This window comes from Myotis lucifugus, unplaced genomic scaffold (assembly GCF_000147115.1).
Source record: "Myotis lucifugus unplaced genomic scaffold, Myoluc2.0 scaffold_12, whole genome shotgun sequence".
Lineage (NCBI taxonomy): Eukaryota > Metazoa > Chordata > Mammalia > Chiroptera > Vespertilionidae > Myotis > Myotis lucifugus.
In genome coordinates, this window is record NW_005871060.1 from 4,664,934 (window position 1) to 4,690,947 (window position 26,014).

Genomic DNA, 26,014 nt, shown 5'->3' on the forward strand with positions numbered 1-26,014 from the left:
ATTCAATAAGGATTTGGTGATTGGTGAATGAAGGGATACCAGGATTTATCTCTTTCTCTTTAGTTTCATATCACCTAGTCTATACCACACAATTTAGCACCCATTTCATTATTCATTATTGGCTTACTTCATTCAATTTTGTCTGCCCAACCATTGTAAGCTCTTCAATAGTTCCCACAGCCTCAGCACGGGGCACACACAGACCTCAGTAAATATTGATGGCCATTGACAAACACAGAATAGAAGAGTATCTCTTTATTATAGGAAACCATTATTGCTCAAGCTCCCAGTTTCTTGCCTAACTAATGCCAATTACCTGTGTTAATATCCTATCTAATAAAGATAGAATATGCAAATTGACCATCACTTCATGACAAATATGGCAGCGCCCACAGCCAATAAGAGGGAATATGCAAATTGACACGACAAAGATGGCAGCTGCTGGGCTGGGACGCTTGCGTTGTCGCCATGGCGACGACAAAGGTGTTCTGCCCCGCCCTGGCCGCTCCAGGCCTCTGGGCAACGCTAAGGTGGAAAGGCGGCTCGAAGCCCAAGCAAAGGCGGTGCCGCCAACCAGGGGAAGGAAGGCCTATTCTTGCACGAATCTTTGTGCATCGGGCATCTAATAGCATTATAATGCTATATAAGAATATGATATGGACTGATTGTTGCTGATATTCTTTTCTGCTTCCAGACATATAGCCAGATTATATTTCCTAGCCTCCCTTGCAGTAAGGTAAGTCTCACTTCACTAGCTAAAAGTGAAGTGAAGTGAATGGATGTAATATGCACACTTTCAGGTCTGGCCCCTAAAAACCTCCTACAGGGCCCTGACTAGTTTGGCTCAGTGGAGAGTCGGCCTGTGGACTGAAGGATCCAGGTTTGATTCCAGTCTAGGGCACATGCCCGGTTGAGGACTCGATGCCCAGTAGGGGGCGTGCAGGAGGCAGCCGATCAATGATTCTCTCTCATCATTGATGTTTCTCTCTCTCTCCCTCCCTCTCTGAAATCAATAAAAATAATTTTTAATAAATAAATAAATACAAACCTCCCACATGTGCTTTTCCATGTCTTTCCCCTTCCAGTTGGCTGGAATGGACATAACCTTCAGGGCGATTAATAACATCATTCAGTGTACTGTAACTTCTAGCCTATTATAAATATTGGCATTTTAAAATAAAACTGTCACATCACTTTAAAAAAAATTTTTTTAATTGATTTCAGAGAGGAAGGGAGAGGGAAAGAGAAATATCGATGTGAGAGGGAAATATTGATAGATTGCCTCCTGCATGCCCCGACCTGGGATCAAGCCCACAACCCGGGCATGTGCCCTGACAAGGAATTGAACTGGCAACCTTTCAGTGCATGGGATGACACCCACTGAACCACATTAGCCAGGGCTGTCATATCACTTTTTGTAATATATTTTATGGAATCAAATCAACACAGTGACTTGATACTCAGCAATATTATTAAAATACAATAAACCATTTCTTTACTATTCGGGAGTATATATTATTCCCTTTCCTCTGTGAACTTGTATATTTTAGTTTAACATTTTTTTATTAGAAATTTTATTCATTTTTTAAATTTATCTTTATTGTTGATAGTATTACAGATATAGTTTAACATTTTATGCTTTAAATTCTTTTATCATGATATACAAACTAAAATTTTAAAAACATTTCCTATTACCATTATGTACAGCTCTAAGTGTTAAATAATTTCATATTGATTGAGTTAATATAATTATTGTATACAATTAATCAGAACAATACAAATTTATTACAAATTGCAATTATTATAATATAAAAAAATTTTATTGGAATGCATCTCCCAGTAATAAGATGGATGATAGCCCTAACCGGTTTGGCTCAGTGGATAGAGCGTTGGCCTGCGGACTGAAGGGTCCTAGGTTCGATTCCGGTCAAGGGCGTGTACGTTGGTTGCGGGCACATCCCCAGTAGGGGATGTGTAGGAGGCAGCTGATCGGTGTTTCTCTCTCATCAATGTTTCTAACTCTCTATCCCTCTCCCTTCCTCTCTGTAAAAAATCAATAAAATATATTTAAAAAATAAATAAATAAGGTGGATGATAGAACTCATTTTAAAAGATAACTTCATGTATGCAAAGGTGAATATTACATATTGCTAGAGTGAGAATTCTAGCACCGATTCTCTTCCTATATTTTTATAAATATAAATGCTGAAAAATATTTTCAAATAATATTTACACATTAATACTTTTCTTTTGAATTTTTACCAAAAATCCCATTATATTATACCATAAAAAATTACTTTTAATGATCTGAAACTCACTTAAATCCTCCTTCAGTTTAGTAGAAAGAAAAAATTAGAATCTATCTGAACTATAAGCAAGTTTTAATAATCTCACTTTTTAATTTCTAAGAAATATGTCAAAAAGGCTTGTTATCAAAACATATCAAATGATAGGTGCTTTGTTTAGGATATTTCCCATTGATTTTTAGAGAAAGTGGAAGGGAAGAAGAGGGGGAGAGAGGAGAACTGATTGGTTGCCTCCCACCACTTGCCCTAACTGGGGCCAGGGATCTGAACCTGGGTATGTGCCCTTGACCAGGAATTTAACCCGCAACCCTTCAGTGTGTGGGCCAACACTCTAACCACTGAGCACACTGGCCAGGGCATAAGGTTTTTTAAATCTTTGAATAGCATAGATGTCTGCATTTTATCTGAATTCATCCAATGATACTTTTAAGATTTAGATATTTCAGTATGTGTATGTAAATTTACCTCAAAAGAAAAAACCTCCAAACAGTCAATTGGAGCTAATGGTATGCTAGATGAAATATTTGGGGAGAAGTATATTGAACTTGTGCAACTTACTTTGAAACGCATTTTTAAAACACATTAATGGATAGAGGAATGGACAGATAAATGATAAAGCAAGTATAGTAACATGTTGAATCTATCATTTAATTACAAAAGCAACATAGAATTCTACCCAAGCTAGAAGACCTAGAAGTAGGAAAAGTTCAAAAAGTTATAGAAATTAGAAAAGGAACTTTTCTTAAACCATCTGTACATAGCTTATGCTCTGAAATTCCTCACATGGGAGTTGAGTACATTCTGCATTCTAAATAGCTATGTGATGATTCAACTACTTACCACAGACAAGGCAAACAAAAGATTTGCTTGCCAAATAAAAGCCTTCCCGCATCCCCCCCACCCCCCCAAAAAAGGAGTACTCACTTCCCTGGATAGGAAAGCAAAACTGAAAAAAAAGTATACATGAGGTGAATTCAAGAATGTCCAGGATAACATGCATAGACTCTCAAAAATAATGAGTAGGACATTTGGAAGATGTATTCATGTCCATTATTAAAACATTAAAGAAAAAATTACATCTAAAACTAATATAAAATATTGAATATAAACTATAACTGAAAAATAAAATTAAAAAAAGAAATAAATTAAGTGGGAAAAGAAACAGTAGCCATCAACATCACATAATGTGTGACAGGCCTTATATTTAAGAACATTTACTAACTCTAAGACCAAATTTATGAGAAAAAAGTGTTTCAAGATTTCTGACCATTGCTTCTTTGATCTAATTATCCAGAACCTAAGCTCTGTGAACCTTTACCTTTCTTTTTTTTCCCCCCTCTAATAACTAGGAATTTTTTTTACTGAATTTATTGGGGTGACATTGGTAAATATAATTATTTGGGTTTCAGATGTACAGTTCTATAATACATCATATGTATATATTATATTGTGTGTTCACCACCCCAAGTAACCTTTACTTTTTTTGAACTTCAGTTATCCAAAAGTTCAACTATCCTGAAGCCTTTAGATCAGATTTTATATAAATCAACAGCCCAGCTTCACTCTTTGTGCTAAGTCACCTACCTCTATGAATAGAATATGATTTCCCCATCCCAGATGTGTATAAGTGTAAAAATGCAAAAATTAAAAAACAAACAAACAAACACCCAGCCTGCCGGTATGGCTTAGTGGCTGAGCTTCGACCCATGAACCAGGAGGTCACAGTTTGATTCCTGGTCAAGGCACATGCCGGGGTTTCGGCTCAATCCCCAGTAGGGGGTGTGCAGGAGGCAGCTAATTGATGATTCTCATTATTGATGTTTCTCTCTCCCTCTCCCTTCCTCTCTCTGAAATCAATAAAAACACATTTAATAAACAACAACAAAAAGACACCAGATAGTCATTCCAATAATAAAATGAAAGGCAGACTCAGAAATGACCTATATGTTGCAACCATCAGATAGGACTTTAAAATATGAACAAACCTAGTGGGAAAGGAAGACAACAGCAAGAGACAGAAACTATAAGATATAAAGATTCAAATGAAAATAAAATAAATACAATTACCAGAGGTGAAAAAGTCCTTCAATGGGTCCACTAGAAAACTCCACAGAACTAAAAACAGAACCAATGAATTTTTTATACTAATTATACTCTGATCAGCAGTGATCTTCTCATGTCACTTATCAAACATCTATTTAGTTCTCTTTTTTCCTATGTATTTTTCCCCATCACCATTTATCCCCCCTATACCCTCCTCCACCTCCACCCACCCACCTACAGACCCCCACAATCACCACCCTGTTGTCCCTCCCTATCCATGAGTTCTCTCATTCTTAGTGAACCCAGGTTTTGGGGTACAAATATTAACACCAGATCACCAAAGGTCTTACCTTCAGAACTGAGTACAAAAGAAAAAATATTTTTAGAATACTTCATTGATTTTTAGAGAGAGAGATAAAGGGAAAGGGGGAGAGAAGGTGAGAGAAATATCAATGTGAGAGCACAACATCCATCAGCTGCCTCCTGTACATCCCCCACTGGGGATCGAGCCTGCAACACAGGCATATGCCCTTGACTGGGAATCCAATCGGCAACCTCCTGGTGTACCAGAGGATGTCCAACCAACTGAGCCACACTGGATAGGGCCAAAGTGCTAATTTTTTTTGAAAAGGTAGAGCAAGGATATACAGGACAGCAGTTAGGCAAGCTGCACTTCTATCACTATTCTATAGGTTTCCCATTAGCCAAATAAAAGATGTTACAGAAGGGCTAAAGAATCTTGATGAGCCAAAAACATGCCTTCTGAAGTAAGGGCACACAGCAGGAACAGGCTGTAGGGTGGACTACAGCAGATAAAGAGAGGGCCAGGAGGAGTGTGTCAAAGGTAGCTTGTGTGTGCATCACACCACAACAGAGAACTGGACAATGAGGACATACCCACAGGAGTCTCCAAAAACCTTCCTAAATGCACAACTCTAAAAATCCACACTTGGACATCTGTCACAAGAGGGCACTGGCAGCTGTATTACAATACAGTAGTCCTAGTTATATAAAACTTGGTCCTTTTTCTTCTAATCTTCCTTCCAATTAGAATTCAAAAGCAGAATGGGGGGAAAGGGATAAGAATGAAGAAACAGCCCAGCCTGTGTGGCTCAGTGATTCAGCATCCACCCAGGAACTAAGAGACCACAGTTAGATTCCTGGTCAGGGCACATGCCCGGTTGCAGGTTTGCAGGTTTGATCCCCAGAAAGGAGCGGGAAGGAGACAGCCCCAATCGATGATGTTTCTCTCTCATCGATGTTTCTCTCTATTCTTCTCGCTTCCTCTCTCTCTGGAAAAAAACAACAACTATGTTACAATAATATCATCATGGAATGGGTATTTTAGAAAAAAAAAGAGTGAAGATCACACTCCTCTTCTCGACTACATGATCCCTGAGCCAACTCAGATCTGAGTAAAGAGAAGAAGCTTTCAACAGGATATAAGCCTTTGACTGGACTTTCATAACTATGTAAATTTAATCACCAAAGTAAGATTTATAGTTAAAAATAACCTTTGGTCAAGAGGTAGGGAAGAAAGATCCAACATGGCATGGCTAAAGTAAAGAATGAGCCCAGCTGGCATGGCTCAGTGGTTGAGCGTCGACCTATGAACCAGGAGGTCACAGTTGGATTCCTGGTCAGGGCATAGGCCCAGGTGGCAGGCTCCATCCCCAGTGTGGGGCTTGCAGAAGGCAGCTGATCAATGATTCTGTCATTGATGCTTCTATCTCTCTCTCCCTCTCCCTTCCTCTCTGAAATCAATCTATAATAATAAAAGCATAATATGCTAATTAGACCAGACATCCTTCTGGACGAAGCCAGGGCTGCAGCGGTGGGATCAAGGAAGCCACTGCGGCTCCAAGGGAGGGATCCAGGCAGCCGCCACAGCTGTGAAGGCCTACTCTTGCATGAATTTCATGCATCGGGCCTCTAGTTAAAATATATTAAAAAATAATAACAATAAAGTAAAGGATAAGAGAAAATAGCTAGTTCCTATTTTTATGCTATCAGGTACAGCCCATATATCAGTCATATTAGTCCAGTACCACCATCTACTCTGTTATTCAAGTCAGGAATCTAGGAGTAAGACCCTAACATCCAGTCATTATGTCTTGAACCTCTTTCAACACATCTTTTCCTCCCTAGCCCCTTAATTACTAGTCTAGCTCATATTTGAAGTACTATAATAATCTAACTTAGTGATTCTCTACTCTAGCCTCAACTTTAGACTTTCAAAAGATTAAGTTTAATTCCTAGGTCCCAGCCTAGACTCTCTGATTTAAATGGGGTCCAGCCATTAGTTTTTTCAAGTGGTCCTCAGGTGCTTCGAAATGCAGCCAAGGTTGAGAATTGCTAACATAACTAGTATCCCTCTCAGGATCTAGGCTTACCTTCCGGTATCTTTCGTAATGTTTCAAGAGTCATCTTTTTATTTTTTTTATTTTTTTTTTTTTTAATATATTTTATTGATTTTTTACAGAGAGGAAGGGAGAGAGATAGAGAGTTAGAAACATCGATGAGAGAGAAACATCGACCAGCTGCCTCCTGCACATCTCCCACTGGGGATGTGCCCGCAACCCAGGTACATGCCCTTGACCGGAATCGAACCTGGGACCTTTCAGTCCGCAGGCCGACGCTCTATCCACTGAGCCAAACCGGTTTCGGCAAGAGTCATCTTTTTAAAAATGTAAACCTCATATTATCCTAGAGGAGTAGTTTAGGATCACTTAGAGAGCTTTCAAAAATTCTGATTCCAGGCCAAACTTTAGACCAATTAAAACAGTCTCCAGAGATAAGAACCAGGCAATGGTATTAAAGATCCCCCAGTGATTTCCAATTTGCAGACAAGGCTGAGAACCACTATCCTAGCAACAATGGGAAGCAACAGAAAATCTTTAAGAATAATAGAATCTAAACTCCCCTGAAGGTAATGACTTCCTATTAACTTTAGCACCCTCCATTCTCACAATACCAAAGCATCTCGGCTCCCTGAAAAGGCCACACTTTTAGACTTTTGTGTATTACCTCAACCCATAAATCCTCCTCTGCTCACCTATAACTAAGACCCAAGCCACCTTTAAGGTTAATACCTTTCAAGAATAGCCTCCTTTGTACAAACCTTCCCTGACACACACAACAGAGCTCATCAATATACCTGTGATAGTTAATGATTCTGCAGGGCAATTCTTAATGTTTAAATCTAACTTTCCTATTGAATTACTTAAAATTAAAAACTTATCTGATTCATGCTTTTATCCCCAGTTCCTATCACTACGGATAGCATACAGAGGCATTCAAATATCTGTTGAATTAATTCCATTTAAGCAAATACCAGTAATTATACTATTATGCAGGTAAAATCCCATTTTAATAAACTGTAAGAGACATCATATTTATACATTATATTCAAGAAACCAGTAGCTAGACTTTTTAAAAAATGTAAGGCAAATGTTAATGTTTGTTCTATTTATGAACAGTAACAAATTAAGGAAAAAGGCAGGTACAAAGGGCAGTATGTTTTCAGAATCACAAGGGTGGTATCTTACAGAATAATAATGCTTGGGTTTCCAACTGAATATGTTCTTTAAAACATATCTTTTCAAAATGTCATGCTGGTATAATGAAATCTGTATAATTTAAGAAAGTGAGCTAAGACTGCTTACTTGACCTAAGAGTAAAATAATAGGTGCTCTGCCACCTTAAAATAAAACAAATTATGAAAAGCTTTCAAATGCTTTGAATGAATTGAACATAAACTTCAAAACTCTGATAATATGGTTACTAGCATTTGATGGCAGTTTCTAGTACTCTGGGTACTCTGTTAACTCATCCAAAGTTCAGCTCTCCATAAAACAGCTTAAGTAGAAGACAGAGTATTTTATCAAAAAGAGTTACATTAAACATTTTAGATTTATATATCATTATACATACATGTGACTTACCCAAAGACAGTAATTTTGCACAAATATTAACTAAAGAGCTAAACACATAATATACCACAATCAAAAGAGTTTTGTTGTACCCATATTCATATAGACCATGAAAATCTTCTTGGCATGCAAAATGATTACTAGGTTACTATGTGTTTAGAGTACGTGTTTTATGTCATGTATCCTTGATTACTAAATTAACCCAGTATTCACTGAATGTCTATTCAGTTGCCTGGGAATATATTAAAACCGAAGTATCTGAAGTGACTACAAGAAAATAAAGGCATTGACCACAATACTTGGCATTTGTGGTTAAATTTTTTACCTTATTTGGCGATTTCAAAGGTGAGATGGCTATTTTATTTGGTGTCTGTGTTGTAGAATTTAAAGTCGATCCAATAACACCACTTTCAGATATTGTTATGGTCTTTGATGGAGTCCCAGGAGTAGACTGTGAAAGAACCCTACCTGCAAATGAGAGGCAGCACATCAGTTTGACTTTTCATACTAACAATATAAAAATATATGTGACGATGATCTACCTTACAAGGACTGTAGTATATGTTTACTATTTCATATGTATTCACATATCAACTTCAACACTCAAGTTAGTTCCTAATGAATTATGATGAACCTAAGAGGAAAGAAGCAAAACAGTGTTTCTTAGCAACACTTAGTATCTTAATACCACTTTAAATAAAGTCCATGAAAACACTGCTGCTCACATTCTCATCAATCTTGATAAATCTATCAGAAGATAGGCTCAGGAAAACTAAGCAACATGCCCTGTGTGACACAGATCCTGAAAGTCAGTATTTGAAGTCTTAAAATTTCAATCTCTGCGTTCTACTATATTACAGCTGTCTTACTCTTTGAACTTAAACCACAGGATATGATTAAATCCACATCTATAAAACATAGTTACTGAACTAACTTGAACACCGTATGGTTTAATATTGTCTGATTTTAGACTGCCAAAAGGAAAAAAAGATCTTCCTGGCCAGATTCCAATAAGAATACAGAAATAGTGTGTTCACTTCTAGACAACACCCTTCAGCAACAACACACAAAAAACTGTAGTGTGTCTAGAGAGCTTAGGGAATTAGAAATCATATCATGATGAGTTGAAATACTAAAATTCTTATCATAGGCAAGAAAGGAATACAAAGATATGCTATATCTCCAAATTCTTAAAAGACTGTGTAATGCCCTGGACAAGTGACTAAGTTGGTTGGAGCATCATCTCGTACACCAAAAGGTTGCAGGTTCAATCCCCAGTCAGGACATGTACAGGGGGCAACCAATCGATGTTTCTCTTTCTCTCTCTCTCTCTCTCTCTCTCTCTCTCTCTCTCTCTCTCTCTCTCCCTCTCTCTCTCCATATTCTCAGGTGAAGATTTAAAATAAAAAATGAGACTATGTGATAGTCATTAGTGCCATTCATCAAGTATTCTGGGGACTTGGTAGGAGTGCACTTTCTATCCTTCCCCATTCAGTGTGGTTAGATTTGGACCAATGTGACTAGTTCTGGCCAATGAAATATGAATAGAAGTGTGGTATGTCATTTCTTTGCCAGAACACTTACTTCCTGTGGAAGGCCTTTCAAAGCTCTTTTTCTCTGCCACATTTGAGGTGATGGCTCTCCTATCAGCCTGGGTCCTAAGAGACTCATGAGAAGAATCCCCCCTCTCTAAATCCACAATGGACATGCAGAAAGTCATGAAGTATAAGTAGAAAAATAAAAATTGGGTATTTTTTAAAAACTTCTGAATTTAGAGATTATTTATTATGGCAGGAAAACCAAGATTAATAGGCTGTCAACTTGAAGGATTAGAACCATCAGCTGCACAGCACTAATGCATAGAAATAAAAATATTCAGCTTAGCTCTAAGAAAAAACTTCTAACAAAATTTTCCAATTGAAATGACTGTTTTAACACATGAGTTTTTAGTCACTGAAAGTGTTTCAAGCAGGTGCTGGATAATCAAATCAACTGAGGGGCCTGCTTGTTTTTCATCGAGATAGCACCTCTGATTATCTAATCTCCAAATCCCTTTTATCCTTAGCTCTGTAGACAAATTCAAGCAAGTATGCAAGTTATACAATTTCACCCTGAAATCAACTTGCAAGGCATTTATAATCTAGTCAGGTGTCGTCCACCCAAATCAAAAGACATATTCCAAAAAGCTACAGATGGGGCAGTTTGGGACAGAGAGCTAACATATCTGAGCAAGGACTAATTCTATCAGAGATTAATTCATTAGTGAATATTTTCACATTGATGAAGTTTGCTACACTGTAGCAACCTTGTACCTTGGGAGCTCTGATAATAAGGACCTCTGTATCTCACTTAACATCTCAAAAGTCTTGTGCAGTGGTTGGTATCAACATTTAACATAAATAAGATGAACAGATACTTGGTATTTACCCAAGATCAAAGAGAAAATGAAAGAGCCATGACTAAAACACAAGTCTCCCAATAGCTCCTTCCATACCACTGCACTGCTTCCATGATATACATATTCACTTAACAATACATTTACTGAAACACATCTTTGTGCCAGAAACTGCTAGATACTGGAAGGACAGAGGTGAAAGAACTACCATCAATGTGCTACATACATACATGCTATCACACAGATGGACCATTAGCCAGTAATAAAAGGACAAAGTCAAAATGAGAGAGACAGAAAGTCTCTTCTGGGCTGGAAGGAGATAGGAATGGGGAGTTATTATTTAACTAGAGGCCTGGTGCACGAATTCGTGCACCAGTGGGGTCCCTCAGCCTGGCCTGCGGGATCAGGCTGAAACCAGCTCTTCGACATCCCCCGAGGGGTCCCAGATTGCAAGAGGGTGCAGGCCAGGCTGAGGGACCCCACCAGTGCACAATAGAAGCCGGGGAGGGACACGGGAGGTTGGCCAATGGGGAGGGACCGTGGGAGGGCTCCAGGACATGTCCAGCCCATTTTGCTCAGTCCATATCAGCTGGACCCCAGCAGCAAGCTAACCTACCAGTCAGAGCATCTGCCCCTGGTGGTCAGTGCACATCATAGCTAGCAGTTCAGCGGCCTTAACATATCATTAGCATGTTACACTTTGATTGGTTGAACACCCAACTGGTCGACCAGACCCTTAGCATATTAAGCTTTTATTATACAGGACGAGAGGCCTGATGCATGAAATTCTTCATGCAAGAGTAGGCCTTCTTTCCCCCAGCTGTCAGCACCAGCTTCCCTCTGGCAGCCGGGACCTGGGCTTCCCTCACAGCCTCGGCTCCATCCAGAAGGTCATCCAGTCTAATTAGCATATTACGCTTTTATTATTATAGATAGGTACAGAGATTCCATTTTGCAAAATGAAAAGAGTTCTGGAGATGGACAGTGGTGATGGTTTTACAATGATGTGAATATATTTAATGCCACTGAATTATCCACTTAAAAATTATTAAAACGGTCAACTTTATGCTATATATATTTTACAACTTAAAAAAATTAATTTAAAAAAACTAGATGGTAAAACAAAGAAATTACCATTAAGAAAAAAATAAAATAAAATAATGAGTCCTGGCCAGCGTTGTTCAGTGGTTAGAATGTCTGGGGTCATGGGTTCAATTCCTGCTCAAGGACATGTATCTGGGTTGCAGGTTCATTCCCCAGTCCCAGTCAGGAGGAGTGCAGGAGGCAACCAATCAATGTGTCTCTCTCACATCAATGTTCCTCCCTCTCTCTCTCCTCCCTCTAAGAAATCAATGGGAAAAATATCCTCGAGTGAGAATTAACAAAAAGAAAAATAATGAATTTAATAGGGAGACAAACAAGAAAGACAAATACTATAATATAGTATGACTAAAAGAAATTCTAAAAAACTAGTGTGAAATTTAAAAGAAGTCTAATTAAAGTATTTGGTAGGTATGATTAAGTTTTATGGGAATACATAGAAGATAGTCAGAGTAAGAGTATTTGACTAGGGGTCAAAAGCTTTCAAAACAGGAGGTAATCCAAAGATAAAATGGATGAGTTAGCCACGAGGACAGCAAAGAAAGACATTTCAGGTAAAAGGAACAGTGCCAAGATTGCAAGTTCATTTGGTAATCTCTTAAAATAAGTTAAATCAGTAGATCTGGAGCTGACAGGAGGTAAAAATGAAAAAGGTATGTATGAGATCATAAATGCTTTTAATGCTAAGAAAGAACCGGCATTTGAACTTAATCCTAATGGATCGAAGCCCAGAAATGATAGAGCCCAAAAAATTCTAAGCAAGGGTGTGACAAGATCAGATTTCCATTTCAGAAAAATCACATATTTACAAACATAAGTTTATCTTGACTGACAGAAAAAAATATCCATCTTCAATGAGCTCAAAAGTCATTTAAAAAAAAACACACATCTAAATGTACTTTGAAAGATCATTAGCTACAAAATAAAGATAGGTCTCCTTGAATAAGACAATGCAACAGAAGAGCTATTACAATGGTTTAAAATTTGGTTTTCATGAATTTAAAAGGCTATAAAGAACTAGTTAACAGTAGAAATTATCCCTCCAAACTGAACTTTAACATCAACAATTCTAGTGAAATTTAATAGAAGTCTACCTCAATGCATTGTGGTAGGGCTAATAAATTCTGTAATTAAAGATGAAGCTATAGTCGGTGTGCAACACGTTATAAATGACCCAAAGACCCAGCAATGACATAGTCACATTATAATCAAATGTAAGAGGTGAAACCAGGACATTAACTAAAAATACATTCAGACACTTCTGCAGACCCCACATGTGTAGTATACAATTTTCCCACATAATTTTAAAAATTTAAGGGATTCTCTCAAACTCCAAAACAGTAAAGAATATTGTACTGAGACATTCCTCTCCTGGTTAACCAGTTTCACCTATGAAAAACCTCCGAGGGATCTGGAGGCCCCTTTTTCTACAATACATCCAAGCCTTGCTCACTTTCAGCCAACTGAAGCCCACTTCCTAAACCAGCTCCAAATCCCAATCCTTTCCAATCTTTCCTCTGGGGCTATACCTGCCTCCCATGCAGTCCTCAAGACACCAGCCTCCTATATCCACCACAAATCTCATTTGAGGACAAAAGAGAAAGAAAGCATTCACTCACCCAACACTGTCTTCATATCACAATCTTTCTATGCCTTCTCTCATTTGCTAAAATGAGAAGCCTCCTTACACACAATTCCAAACCTCAAGAAAATGGCAAATCATGGCCACTGACTTCAGAGTTGCCTACTGTTATGCTGTCTGTAAACTTACCAAAGACAGTAGTAGGTGGCTTCAATTTATACCCCTTCTCCCACCCACAGTTAGTTAAAATTTGAAGCACACTCATCAAGAATACACAAAGGAACCTTGGCCAGGTAGCTCAGTTGGTTGGAGTGTGATGCTCCCAGGTTTTAGGTTTGATCCCTGGTCAGGTTACATACAAGAATCAAACAAAGAATGCATAAATAAGTGGAACAACAAATGATGTTTCCCTCTCTCTCTCTCTCCCCCTCTGCCTCTCCCTCCAAAATTAATTAAAAAATTTTTAAAAGAGCCGTAACCAGTTTGGCTCAGTTGATAGAGCGTCGGCCTGCGGACTGAAGGGTCCCAGGTTCGATTCCGGTCAAGGGCATATACCTTGGTTGCGGGCACATCCCCAGTAGGGAGTGTGCAGGAGGCAGCTGATCGATGTTTCTCTCTCATCGATGTTTCTAACTCTCTATCCCTCTCCCTTCCTCTCTGTACAAAACCAATAAAATATATTTTAAAAAAAATTTTTTAAAAGAATGCACAAAGAATGGGTAATTAGCATTTGAACTTCTCTAGTCAGTCTACCATCCAGAGGTGCTTCCTTATAGCACAATGGAAATTAGAAATGAGTTCTAAATTGGTGAAGAGTCATGTCAGTTTAACTCTGAATTAAAGACCAGTCACCATGGCTTTGTGACTTTCTCTAGAAATACTAAGCTGCTTGCCAAGCAAGGAGTTAAGAAGAAAGATGGACTTAACCAAGCTATTATAGAAAGAGACAAGGAAAAGATAATCAATGGTGTTTGGAAGGGAATGAAAATGATGGGTCATGGACTCCATGTTGAATAAGGAAGACTGTGAGGACAGGAATGGGCTGATTATTAATAAGAAAGTGGGAGGGTTAATGGATCAGAGATTTCAAAGTCAAAGAACTGCCAGACTGGGAGTACAAAGGAAGATAATCTAGAATAAAGAGAATGAAATAATAAAATCAAGAAAGAGGTCTAGCCCTGGCCGGGTAGCTCAGTTGGTTAGAGCACATTGTCCCAATATCTCAAGATTGTGGGTTCGATCCCTGGTCAGGACACACACAAGAGGCAACCAATGAATGCATAAATAAGTGGAACAACAAATCGATGTTTCTCTCTCTCTCCCTTCTTCTCTCTATAAAATCAATTTTTAAAAAAAGATTTCTGAGATCTTAGTTGAGTGATGACAAAAATTTTTAAATTTTTTTATTGATTTCAGAGAGGAAGGGAGAGGGAGAGAGAGATAGAAACATCAATGATGAAAGAGAACCATTTATCGGCTGCCTCCTGCACACACCCTACTGGGGATCTAGCTGCAACCCAGGCATGCGCCCTGTCCAGGAATCAAACTGTGACCTCCTGGTTCACAGGTTGACGCTCAACCACTGAGCCACGCCGGTCAGGCTGATGACAAATTTTAAAGTATATAATAAAAGAGAATTGGGTCACATTATGGAATTTGCTGGCAAAATATAGCTAAAATTCTGTTATCACTTAAGTAACTGCATCATTGTGACAATTTTCTATTCATAGAAAACTGCATATAGAGCATATTAAAATACTGAAACCAAAAATTCAAACAGAAACCATGAAATACTATACTCCCATGTGTATTCATTTAAAACTATTAGACTTAGCACATGTGCTCTAGAGACAAACTGCCTAGGCTCAAACTCCAGGCGGCCATTTACTAGATGAGTACCTCCATTTCCACAATGGCAAATTAGGGCTGGTATTAGTATCTACTTCACAGATTTGTCAGAGGATTATCGAAGCCACTATATGTAAAGAGCTAAGAATAGTGCAGGGCACATAATAAACACTAATAGCTAATATTATTAGAGTTTAAGACTTTGTACTACTTTCATGGTAAAATTCTACCCCAAACTAAGGAGACTAAAGTAATGGACTAATTTTGAGATAAGGCATTTTGCTTGAAGCACACATTTAATAAGTGAAACATTTCTTATTAACAAGTTTGGTTTATAGAAAGCTTATTTCACTAATACATTTCAAGGTGGCAGAACAGCCTTTTATAAACATAAGAGAAAGATAAATATATAGCTTAATAAACTATAAAGAAATATAACCTGCAATGACTGGTGGTGATACTTGAGTTGTCTGTCCTGTAACTGCTTTACTATTAATTGGTTTTGCAAAGATCAGCTTCGTGATTACTGGACCAGAGGTTGGTGTTCGAGGCTTCTTAGCAATCTGAAATATATAAATAACTATGAAGACCATTTGTTTCTATAAAACACCTTTTCAATCACAATTAAACAAAAGATTGGTATTCAGAAGTACACATGAAGCCAGTTCACGTAACAAAATATATCTAAGTATTAAAGTTAAAAACACTTAAAATGTAGCCATTAATTAGAATATCATTATAACACCCTTAGGCCAATATATAGTAATACCTTTGCATTTCACTGTAAATCCTTATTTTAGTCTCTGGGATATAGATATATGTTGAAAAACAAATTAATATTTAAAATAATGTTTAATAAGTTCATTTAAAAAACATTTAATAATAAAACACTATGACACAGCAATATTCTTTTTCAAAAGAACAAATTATTCAATAATAAAAAGATGGAGCAAAGTAAGTTAAGAGAGAATAGTGTAAATGTAATTAGATTGACCCCTGGAAACAAAATATAAATACACATTAAAGATGTGCTTATGATTATACGTTCAGCTTTAGATCTACATATCAGGGGTAGATAAATGAAGAACTGAATAAGTTAATGCCCTTGGATACAAAGAGCCATCTTGGGCAAAACAAAGACTATTCTAAAGGCAAAACCACTCAAATATTATTTACTAAGATACTGTTTACAAGACTATGAGTTCCTTGAAGGGAGAACATTTTAGTCATCTCTGATCTTAGGTTATATATTGGCACACTGTTAACCTGAACTAAAATTCTTCACAAGTCAAAGAAGGTAGAATTACCAATGTTTTTATATTGAAATTATCAGTGTATGCAAAGACATAGCTTCTTCTAAAAGTTAGAAGCAGAAACTTAGATATAATAAAAATCAGACTTTCAGAGCAGGAAGGGAATTAAATATTAATTTTATCTTTGGACAGATATGAAAATTGAGGCCTTGAAAGTACTTTTTAATATTGGAAATAATGACTCAAAATGAATAAACATGAACAACTTGAATGACACAAATATACCAGAAGCTGAACTAAATTATCAGCTTGTGATCAAACTATAAATTAAACTAAATAAAACCTTTTGTTACACTTAGCATATATTACTTTCTTACACTGAGAACATATTACTGACAAAACAAAATGAAATATAAATCACTTTTTTAAAAAACATGGGATCAATTACCACATTTAAAAATACCCAGCTTGCAAAACTCTGATAAATTATTTATACCCAAATAAATTCATAATTGTACTTTAAAAAACACTGATTCAATTTGGGAGACATACAGGAGATATTTTCCTCAAATGTGTTTACAAGCTTTAAACTCTAAAGTGAGTCAGAATATGCCATCTATTGACTTAGTATTAATAATCTCAAGAGGTAGAAGTATTGATATTTTTAAAATCCATTTCTCAAAATAAATAATCTTATCTATAAAGATTAGGAACTTAAAGTATTTACCTATTTTTAACTGACTTTCACAATCACCTGACAATATGAATACATACCAATAAAAAAACAATACAACCAAAAGCACAATAACTTATCAAATGAACAATCTCAACCTGACCTCTAGTTATGTTTTTTAATGGAGCTTTGCTGAAAAATAATGATTTCCAGTTCAGTTAAGGAACCATAATTTTTACATTATGAATTATATAAACTACCCTAGAACAAAATTACTTTATTAAGTAAAAAACAACAACATCATGAAGGATCATTTATGTCAACTGTATCCAATCAGCAGATTAAGACAAAAATGAATCAAAAAGGAAATTTACAAATAGCCAAATATCTGATCAAATAATATATACAGCTAATTTTTGGCACTGTGTTGTATAGGTACAGGAACTAGTTTGGAGTAATGCTGTTCCATACTGCTAGTTATTCATTTCTCTTATTATACTATGCATAAGAAACATGGGAAAGTGTTTATATATCTGTAATTAAGTGTGACTATACCTCTTTGTTACTGCCTCTGGCCTCAACTGTCACCTCTTTCCTTCATTTTTCAAGATGGGTCTCCTTCTTCCACCCTTACCTGCTGTCCATACCCTAACAGTTTCAATACTCATTAAACTTAAGACAACGCTGAGGACTGTCTAGGAAAAAAACCAGAGAATCATATACACCATGTAATAATAAACCAAATATTCTGGTGCCTAAGCAGGAAACATATAGATGTGTAGCTTACTTGTTTTTTCTGTGTTTCAGGGCTTTGTAGATTACTTTTGAGTTAGAAGGACTTGGGTTGCCTAAAAATAACTGGACAAGTAGAGTAATATCCTAAAAGGGGTTTCTTTGTTTTTGTTATTGTGGTGTTTTTTTAAAACCAAAGTTCTTTTTCATAAACAGAATTATGGTTTATAAAAGTAACAACAATAAAAGAAGTTGTAAGAATTAGTTCCCAGTCTTTGTTTTTATTGTCAGTACGTAGGTGATTATAGTAAAAAACTAGTGGATACAAGTAAATTGGTCATTAAAACAGTATGTATACATTGCTCTTGCAAATGAAAAAAAAATGACATTCTGATTTACATTATCAGTTTCTTGTGAATTGATTATGAGCCACATCCCCAATAAAAAACAAGTTTCAAAACTGATTTTTTAAAAAGCTGAGGACAAGATGCTAGATGGTGATAACTCATTCAAGAGACCTTCATCAAAATAAGTAAAAGGAAGTCAGAGATAAGTGAGATGACAATGAACAGAAAAGAACACAATATTTAATAGTACTAGAAGGGACATGGGCAAATTACAAGGTTTGAGAAATCTTACAAAGTTCTTAAATAAAAAGCCCATGACATAATAACCAAACATTATTTCTAACATCAGCTGAGAGTGGATAGTTTCCCAAACCTTCCTATTTCTTTATACACCTGCTTTAATTCTCTAAATCCTGCCTTCTTTTTTGTAAAAGGCAATTCTTTCAAACAGGGAATGTATTTGTGTTCCCTGGTCTTAAGTGGATCATTATATTTCTAAGAGTAGTGGTGACCAAAAAAAGGCCTACTTGGGCATGAAAAATGGGAAGCCATTTAACAAATGTTCTGTTAACCTTCTCTGTTAAAGTCCTTTTTATACTGATAATAGGTACCATTTTGAAGGATCCTCAAAGTTTTGAGAACTACAAGTACTTTCATCATGCTCACATAACCTTCTACCAGCTAAAGTAAAAAACTCAGAGATGATAAGTAACTTATCCAAAGTTCCACAGATGTCAGGGTAGCAGAGAGGCGACTCAAACCTAGTTGGTCCAACTCTAAAGCCTGTGTTACCTTCCATCACATGGCACTACCTTTTCCAATATGTAAACATGAGTGATGAAAATGGACAGTAAACGCCAAAGAAAGGCACAAACTGGCTAGTATGTACTATTTCAGACTCCAAGGGTTTCTCAGAGTAGCAAGTTTTCCTAGACTTTCGCCATCTGTTAACTAAAAAAAATCATGTCTGAATGATTTTTTGACAGCCCATCAGCAATTGTGGCATCTTTATACCAGCAGAACATCCTTGTAATCAAACTATTACAAAGAATAAAATGCATTTAAAAATGAGTACAAAGCTATAAATACACTCATCTGGAATTTAACCAAAATTAAGTTTGCTCTAAGTTCTCTAGCAAAAATATCCAAAGGATTAGACATATCAAACTTTACCAGAAAAAAACGCAATACCCACACACAATTACTAAACACAACATTCAAAAGAATTCAATAACAGCTAAGCATTTAATTATCCTACAAACACAACTACCAATCAACTTAATTTTTAACATGCATTTTAATTCATAAGCCCCCTTTTTTACCTGTACTGTTTTTAACTGTTGGGTCTGTAACACAGAGGGCTGAGTTGTAGTATTAATCAGTTGATTTCCTGGGGTCAATGCTGAGACACCAATGACAGGTTTCACCTCTGGCCTCCCTCCAATGGTAACTACTTTAATTTGCTGCGGTGGTAACTTAGCATCTCCTGACTGGGCCTGAGTTGTGACTTTCTGAGCCTGGGGTAGTTGGCTATGGGGTAGTGCTAAAACAATTGGTGAACCAGACTTGCCCAAAGTTGTTAAAATTAACTTCTGTCCATCTGGTTTAAGGGTCTGATTGCCAAGTTTAAGATCAGATGTCTGTGATACTTTGTTTAAAATAATCTGATTGGCAGATATAGTCACAGGAGTCTGAGCACCAAGTTTTTGAAGGCCACTTGGAAAAGCTGGTTTCACTGTGGTATTAGAATCTGCTTTAGTAACTGTGGTATTCACTGCCACTTGGTTAGTGTGGTTACTGTACACTGTGATTGGTTCCGTGGAAATGGGCGTGGCCGTAGAGTCGCCAGTAGAATGTATGTTGACCATTTCTTCCAGTTCTGTCTCCATGGGGATTGGGGATGAAACAATAACAGCCTCAATACTATCCTCATCCACTAACGTTATACCAGTGTCCATTATCTCCTCTGGAAGCAAGCTATTCACCTCAGCGGGCACCACCTCCATGGTCGTTCTCCTGCGAGAAAGCGGATCAGGCACTGCAACAGAAGTTGAAAAATAAAAAATTACTAGGGTTCAAAATAGTTTTAAGAGAAGAACAAAATTATTTGAGAAAAAATGCAAGTAACAAAATTTAAAATGACATTTTTTATTGATGTATAATTGAATAAAGGATACTCCTGATGTGGATGTGAGTTAAACCATTTTAACATATCCTCAACTTTCAAAAATCTGAAATATAAGTCATATGAGACACAAAACTAGAAGCCAACATTCTCATTCATCATGTCTCAATTCAAAAGTATACTGCATTCAGGCAACACTAAGTCACATAATTATAGGAAACTCCTTTCCAATGCCCACTCATAAAACTTTTAAATCTTTGACATGTCTGATGATCATCTTATTTCTTCCCATTTTTTTCCCTATTGACAGACTTAAAAACTGCTGAAGCACACAAAGAAATAAAGATTTTAAAATATAAACAGATATTGGAAAAATATCTTCAAATCTCCAGTGAGCTAGATCCTAAAATGATGGAATTTATACCATTTCTAAAAATTCATTAAATACTCAAATTAATGGTAAAAGAGTTTTTAGAGTAATCCAGCTCAGCAACTGAAGATCAAAAGGCTTATTTGGCCCAAGTTTGATCAATTAGTTTCATACCAAACAAAACCTTTTTTGGAAAAAAGATTCTCAAATCCTCCTCAGCCATTTAAAATATCAAAAACGGCATCATTTGAGAGGTATACAGCCAGTCCCCCTAAAGAAAAAAATGTTAATAATAATAAAGCAGATTAGGAACAAATCAGAACTCCCAATAAGAGTCAGTTATCTTCACTTATTAAAGAAAGTACATCATGTTTATGGCTGACTAAATAGCATTAAGTTATTTGCCTGTAAATATCAAAGATTCATAGGAACCTAATCAATAATTCTTCTTCCTTTTTTAAAATATAAAAATGCAATACCCATTCCAAGATTAACAGGCATGAGTTACAAATTATAATTATTAACATTGACAAATATTAATACTGCCCAAATTAGTCATCATTTTGAACACTTACTATCAAACAGTAATGCTGGCAATTTAATTTACCCTCATAACAACTCTGAGATGGTAACATTACCACCCCCATTTTGTAGATGAAGAAACTTAGGTTAAATAATTTGCCCAAGGTCACATAAGCTAGTAAATGGAAGAGCTAGGACTCAAACTCGGGATATGTTTTACGATAACAAAGTTCATAATTTTAATTACAAAATTATATTGCCTTGAAGTTTTACCACTGGTATTTTTAAATGGACAAAAATAAGTCTACGCCTTTACAGTCAATCTCACCCTACACAATCACTGATCTATTCTGTCACTATAGATTAGTTCTGCTTTTTTGCCCATTCTAGGAGTTCACATAAATGAATCACAGGTATGTATTCATGACATAAAGGAAATCATATGGTATGAACTCTTCCCTCTCAGCATGCTGGGATTTATCTTTACTCTTGCATTTTGTTCTGTTCATTTTTATTGTTGAGTAATATTCCCTTGTAAGAATCTACCATGATTTGTTTATCTATTCACCAACTGATGGACATCTGGATTGTTTCCAATTTGAGTTCTTATGAATAATTCTGCTACGAACATTCAAGTTCAAATTTTTTATGTATGCATATTTTCTTTTATTTTGATTAATACCTAGAAATTAACTTGCCAGATCATAAGGTAAGTTTATTTTAAACTTTACATGAAACTGCCAAACAATTTCCCAACTTGGTTGTACCATTTTATACACCCACCGGAAATGTACAACAGTTCCAGCTGTTCTACATCGTCACCAACAATTGGTATTGTCAGTCTTTATAATTTTAGCCATTCTAGCAGTATGAAGTGATATTTCATTGTGGTTTTAATTTAATTACCAGATGACTAATGATGTTGAGCAACTTTTCATATGCGTATTGCCTATTGGTATATTTTCTTTTGAAAATTGCCTGTTAAAATCTTTTGCCATTCTTAAAATACTATTGTGGGGTTTTGTCTTTTTTTTGTCTTCTTTAGTTAGGTGAGTTCTTTATATATATATACTGCAAAATCATCAGTCACAATAACTTGTAGCTCAAAAGAATCACTAGGGTTTTGGGACCCCAAAGTACTAGCACTTCTCTACATATGACTCTTCCTGATAGAAGAATCCACTCTGGCACTCATGGGCATTTACAATACAAGCATGTAAGCCTGTCCGGTGTGGCTCGGTGGTTAATCGTCGACCTATAAACCAGGAGGTCACGGTTCCTGGCTCAATGTCGGGCGTGCAGGAGGCAACCAATCAATGATTCTCTCTCATCACTGAGGTTTCTATCTCTCTCTCCCTTTCTCTCTGAAATAAATAAAAATACATTTTTAAATACATAAATAAATAAATAAAATCAATACCAAATATACCTTAGCATTGGAAATCACAACAGTACACAACAACAAAGACTCTACCCCAAAAAATGTCACATTGCCTTTCCTCTCCTACTGCAAACCTTGCCCAAACCCCATCAGTTGCATCTGAACACCCTATCCTCCCAAAGAATAAGGTAGGAGGATGACTTGAGTGCCAGTATCCGATAGAGCCATAAATGTTTAACTCTCTCCTCTGCCTAAAGTTCCCCCAGCATATTTAGATATGTGGGTTTGGCCTTTGATTCCCCTTTAAGGATTGGGATACCTCAACCCAACCCCTATTCATCTTTCTTCTTAAAGCACCTGAACTCCAGGTGTAGGAAGAGGGAAAGGTCAGGCCATGAGGGGAGATAGTGGTCTGATAGTGCATTTACTTTAAAAATTTCAAGTACCCACATTTGCATCTCAACTAAACAAACTCTTAATATTTTTAACCCACCCAAAGCTCTATATCCTCATTTCCCACACAATTTTCTCACCTTTGGGGACTCAATTCAGCTGCTGAAGCCACACTGTCTTTCAGCTGAAGCCATGGAGATGAATGTACAACAACCAAAGCACCATTTGGGCTATCTCTCAGCTCAGCCCCTAAATGTTCATTAAGAGGTAGAACACTGGAGGACTCTTATTCTCCCTGCCCCTGTCACCCTTGCCCACCACTTGGGTGAGAATATTCAATACCCAGAGTGTTGTCCTATCCTCTAACCCAGACCACACAGCCCTCATCTTTCCTTTTTCAGAAAGACATGTCTGTGAGCACTTCATCCGCAAGACTAAAACTGTCAAGAATTGTGAGGCATTTGAGATTTTTGACCCTCCAAGCAAGCAACCAAAGTAGCCCATTACTGTTTCATGGATACTGGCAGACCACACAGTAGTCCTTAGGTCAGAGACGCAGGACTTACTACTCACAGCACAGAAGGAACATGAGCACCATGTTCAGTTCCTTCACTGCCCAAGTCCCACAGAGCAGACGTGAAGATGCAGTGCTGTCAAGGGGCTTGTATCCCATCTGAGGATATTGCTGACTTCTATTGGCTAATATTTTGTTAACCATTTCTGTCTACACTCATGAGGGATATTGGTAAGTTTTTTTCTTGTAGTGGCTGTCTGGGGATAATGCTACCCTAATAAAATGAGTTAGGACATGTTCCCTCCTCTTCAATTTTCAGAAAAAATCTTCCTGAAATGTGCTAAAACTCACCAGTAAAGCTATCTAGACATAAAATTTTCTTTGTGGAGAAACCATCAACAAAACAACAAGAAAACCCACTGTATGGGAAAACATATTTGCCAATGTTATCACCGATAAGGGTTTAATCTCCAACATTTATAGGGAACTCATACAACTTAACAAAAGGGAGATAAACAATCCAATCAAAAAATGGGCAAAGGACCTAAATAGACACTTTTCAAAAGAGGACATTCAGAAAGCCAAGAGACATATGAAAACATGCTCCAAGTCACTAATCATCCAAGAAATGCAAATCAAAACAACAATGAGGTATCATCTCACACCTGTCAGAATGGCTATCATCAACAAATCAAAAAACGACAAGTGCTGGAAAGGATGCGGAGAAAAAGGAACCCTTCTGCACTGCTGGTGGGAATGCAGACTGGTGCAGCCACTATGGAAGACAGTATGGAGTTTCCTCAAAAAGTTAAAAATGGAACTCCCATTTGACCCAGTGATCCCACTTCTAGGAATATATCCCAAGAAACCAGAAACACCAATCAGAAAGGATATATGCATCCCTATGTTCATAGCAGCACAATTTACCATAGCTAAGATTTGGAAACAACCTAAGCGCCCATCAACAGATAAATGGATTAGAAAACTGTGGTACATATACACGATGGAATACTATGCTACTGTAAAAAAGAAGGAATTCTTACCATTTGCGACAGCATGGACGGAACTGGAGAGCATTATGCTAAGTGAAATAAGCCAGTCAATAAAGGAAAAATACCACATGATCTCACTCATTTATGGATAATAAAGACCATTATAAACTGATGAACAAAAATAGATACAGAGGCAGAGCAGCATTAAAGACTGTCAAACTACAGCAGGAAGTCTGGGAGGGTGGGGGGGGTGGTAAGAGATCAACCAAAGGACTTATATGCATGCATATAAGCATAACCAATGGACACAAGACACTGGGGGGTAGGGGAGGCTGGGGGAAGGTCAAGGGGGTAAAAAAAGGAGATAAATGTAATACTTGTAATATTTTAAGCAAAAAAAAAAGTTAAAATAAAATAAAATTTAAAAAAATTTTTCTTTGTGGGAAGGTTTTTAACTATAAATTCAATTTCTTCAATAAGTGTAGGGTTATTCAAGTTATCTCTTTCTTCTGGAGTAACTTTTGGTATTTGAAAGTTTGTGTCCTTCAAAGAAATTTACTATTTCCTCTAAGTTGTCAAATTTATTAGCATAAAGTTATACATAATATTATTTTATTTTAATTTCTGTTGAAAAATGCCAACTCTCCATTCCTCATTTTGGCAATTTGTCTTTTTTTTTTTTTTTTTTAACTAGTCTGGCTGGAGATTTAGCAATTTATTGATCTTTTCAAATAAGTATTTTGGTTCATTGATAGTCTCAAATGTCCATTTTTTATTTAATTGAGTTATCTTTGTCTCCTTCCTTCTATTTACTTTAGGTTTAATTTGTTCTTTAGAAGCTTAAAATGGAAGTATAAATCAGGGTTCAGCAAACTATTGTTCATTGACCAAATCAGACCCATGGTCTGTTTATGTATATAAATAAACAGACCCATGGTCTGTTTATGTGTGTGTGTGTGTGTACATGTATGTATGTATGTGTGTGTGTGTGTGTGTGTGTGTGTGTGTATGTATGTATATATATATATATATATTGGAGACCTGGTGCATGAAATTTGTGCATGGCGGGGGGGTCCCTCAGCCCAACCTGCACCCTCTCCAATCCGGGACCCCTCGGGGGATGTCCGACTGCTGGACTGGGTCTAAACCGGCAGTTGGACATCCCTCTCGCAATCTAGGACCACTGGCTCCTAACCGCTCACCTGCCTGCCTGCCTGATTGCCTCTAACCACTCTGCCTGCCTGCCTGATCGCCCCTAACCCCTCTGCCTGATTGCCCCTAACCACTCTGCCTACCTGCCTGATCGCCCCTAACTGCTCTCCCCTGCCAGCCTAATTGCTCCTAACTGCTCTCCCCTGCCGGCCTGATCACCCCTAACTGCTCTCCCCTGCCAGCCTAATTGCTCCTAACTGCTCTCCCCTGCCGGCCTGATCGCCCCGAACTGCCTCTGTCTCGGCCCCCGCCACCATGGCTTTGTCTGGAAGACGTCCGGTCTATCCGGTCTA

The 26,014-nt window shown here is 37.1% G+C and overlaps 1 protein-coding gene across 9 annotated transcripts in view; it reads right to left on the minus strand.

The window, feature by feature from the left end:
* LIN54 (lin-54 DREAM MuvB core complex component) overlaps window positions 1-26,014 on the minus strand; it is a 64,568-nt gene that overhangs the window by 29,940 nt on the left and 8,614 nt on the right. For 5 of the 9 annotated variants that reach the window (XM_006084557.2, XM_023750363.1, XM_006084556.3 and 2 more), the window contains exons 2-4: window positions 19,535-20,250; window positions 15,647-15,770; window positions 8,607-8,749 (exon numbers count right to left, since the gene is read on the minus strand). In XM_006084557.2, coding sequence (XP_006084619.1) covers window positions 8,607-8,749; window positions 15,647-15,770; window positions 19,535-20,218 — 951 coding nt within the window. In that variant the 5' untranslated portion in view covers window positions 20,219-20,250. The remainder of the gene's footprint in view (window positions 1-8,606; window positions 8,750-15,646; window positions 15,771-19,534; window positions 20,251-26,014) is intronic. The other 4 variants (XM_006084559.2, XM_014452008.2, XM_023750366.1 and 1 more) reach the window with 1 other exon arrangement.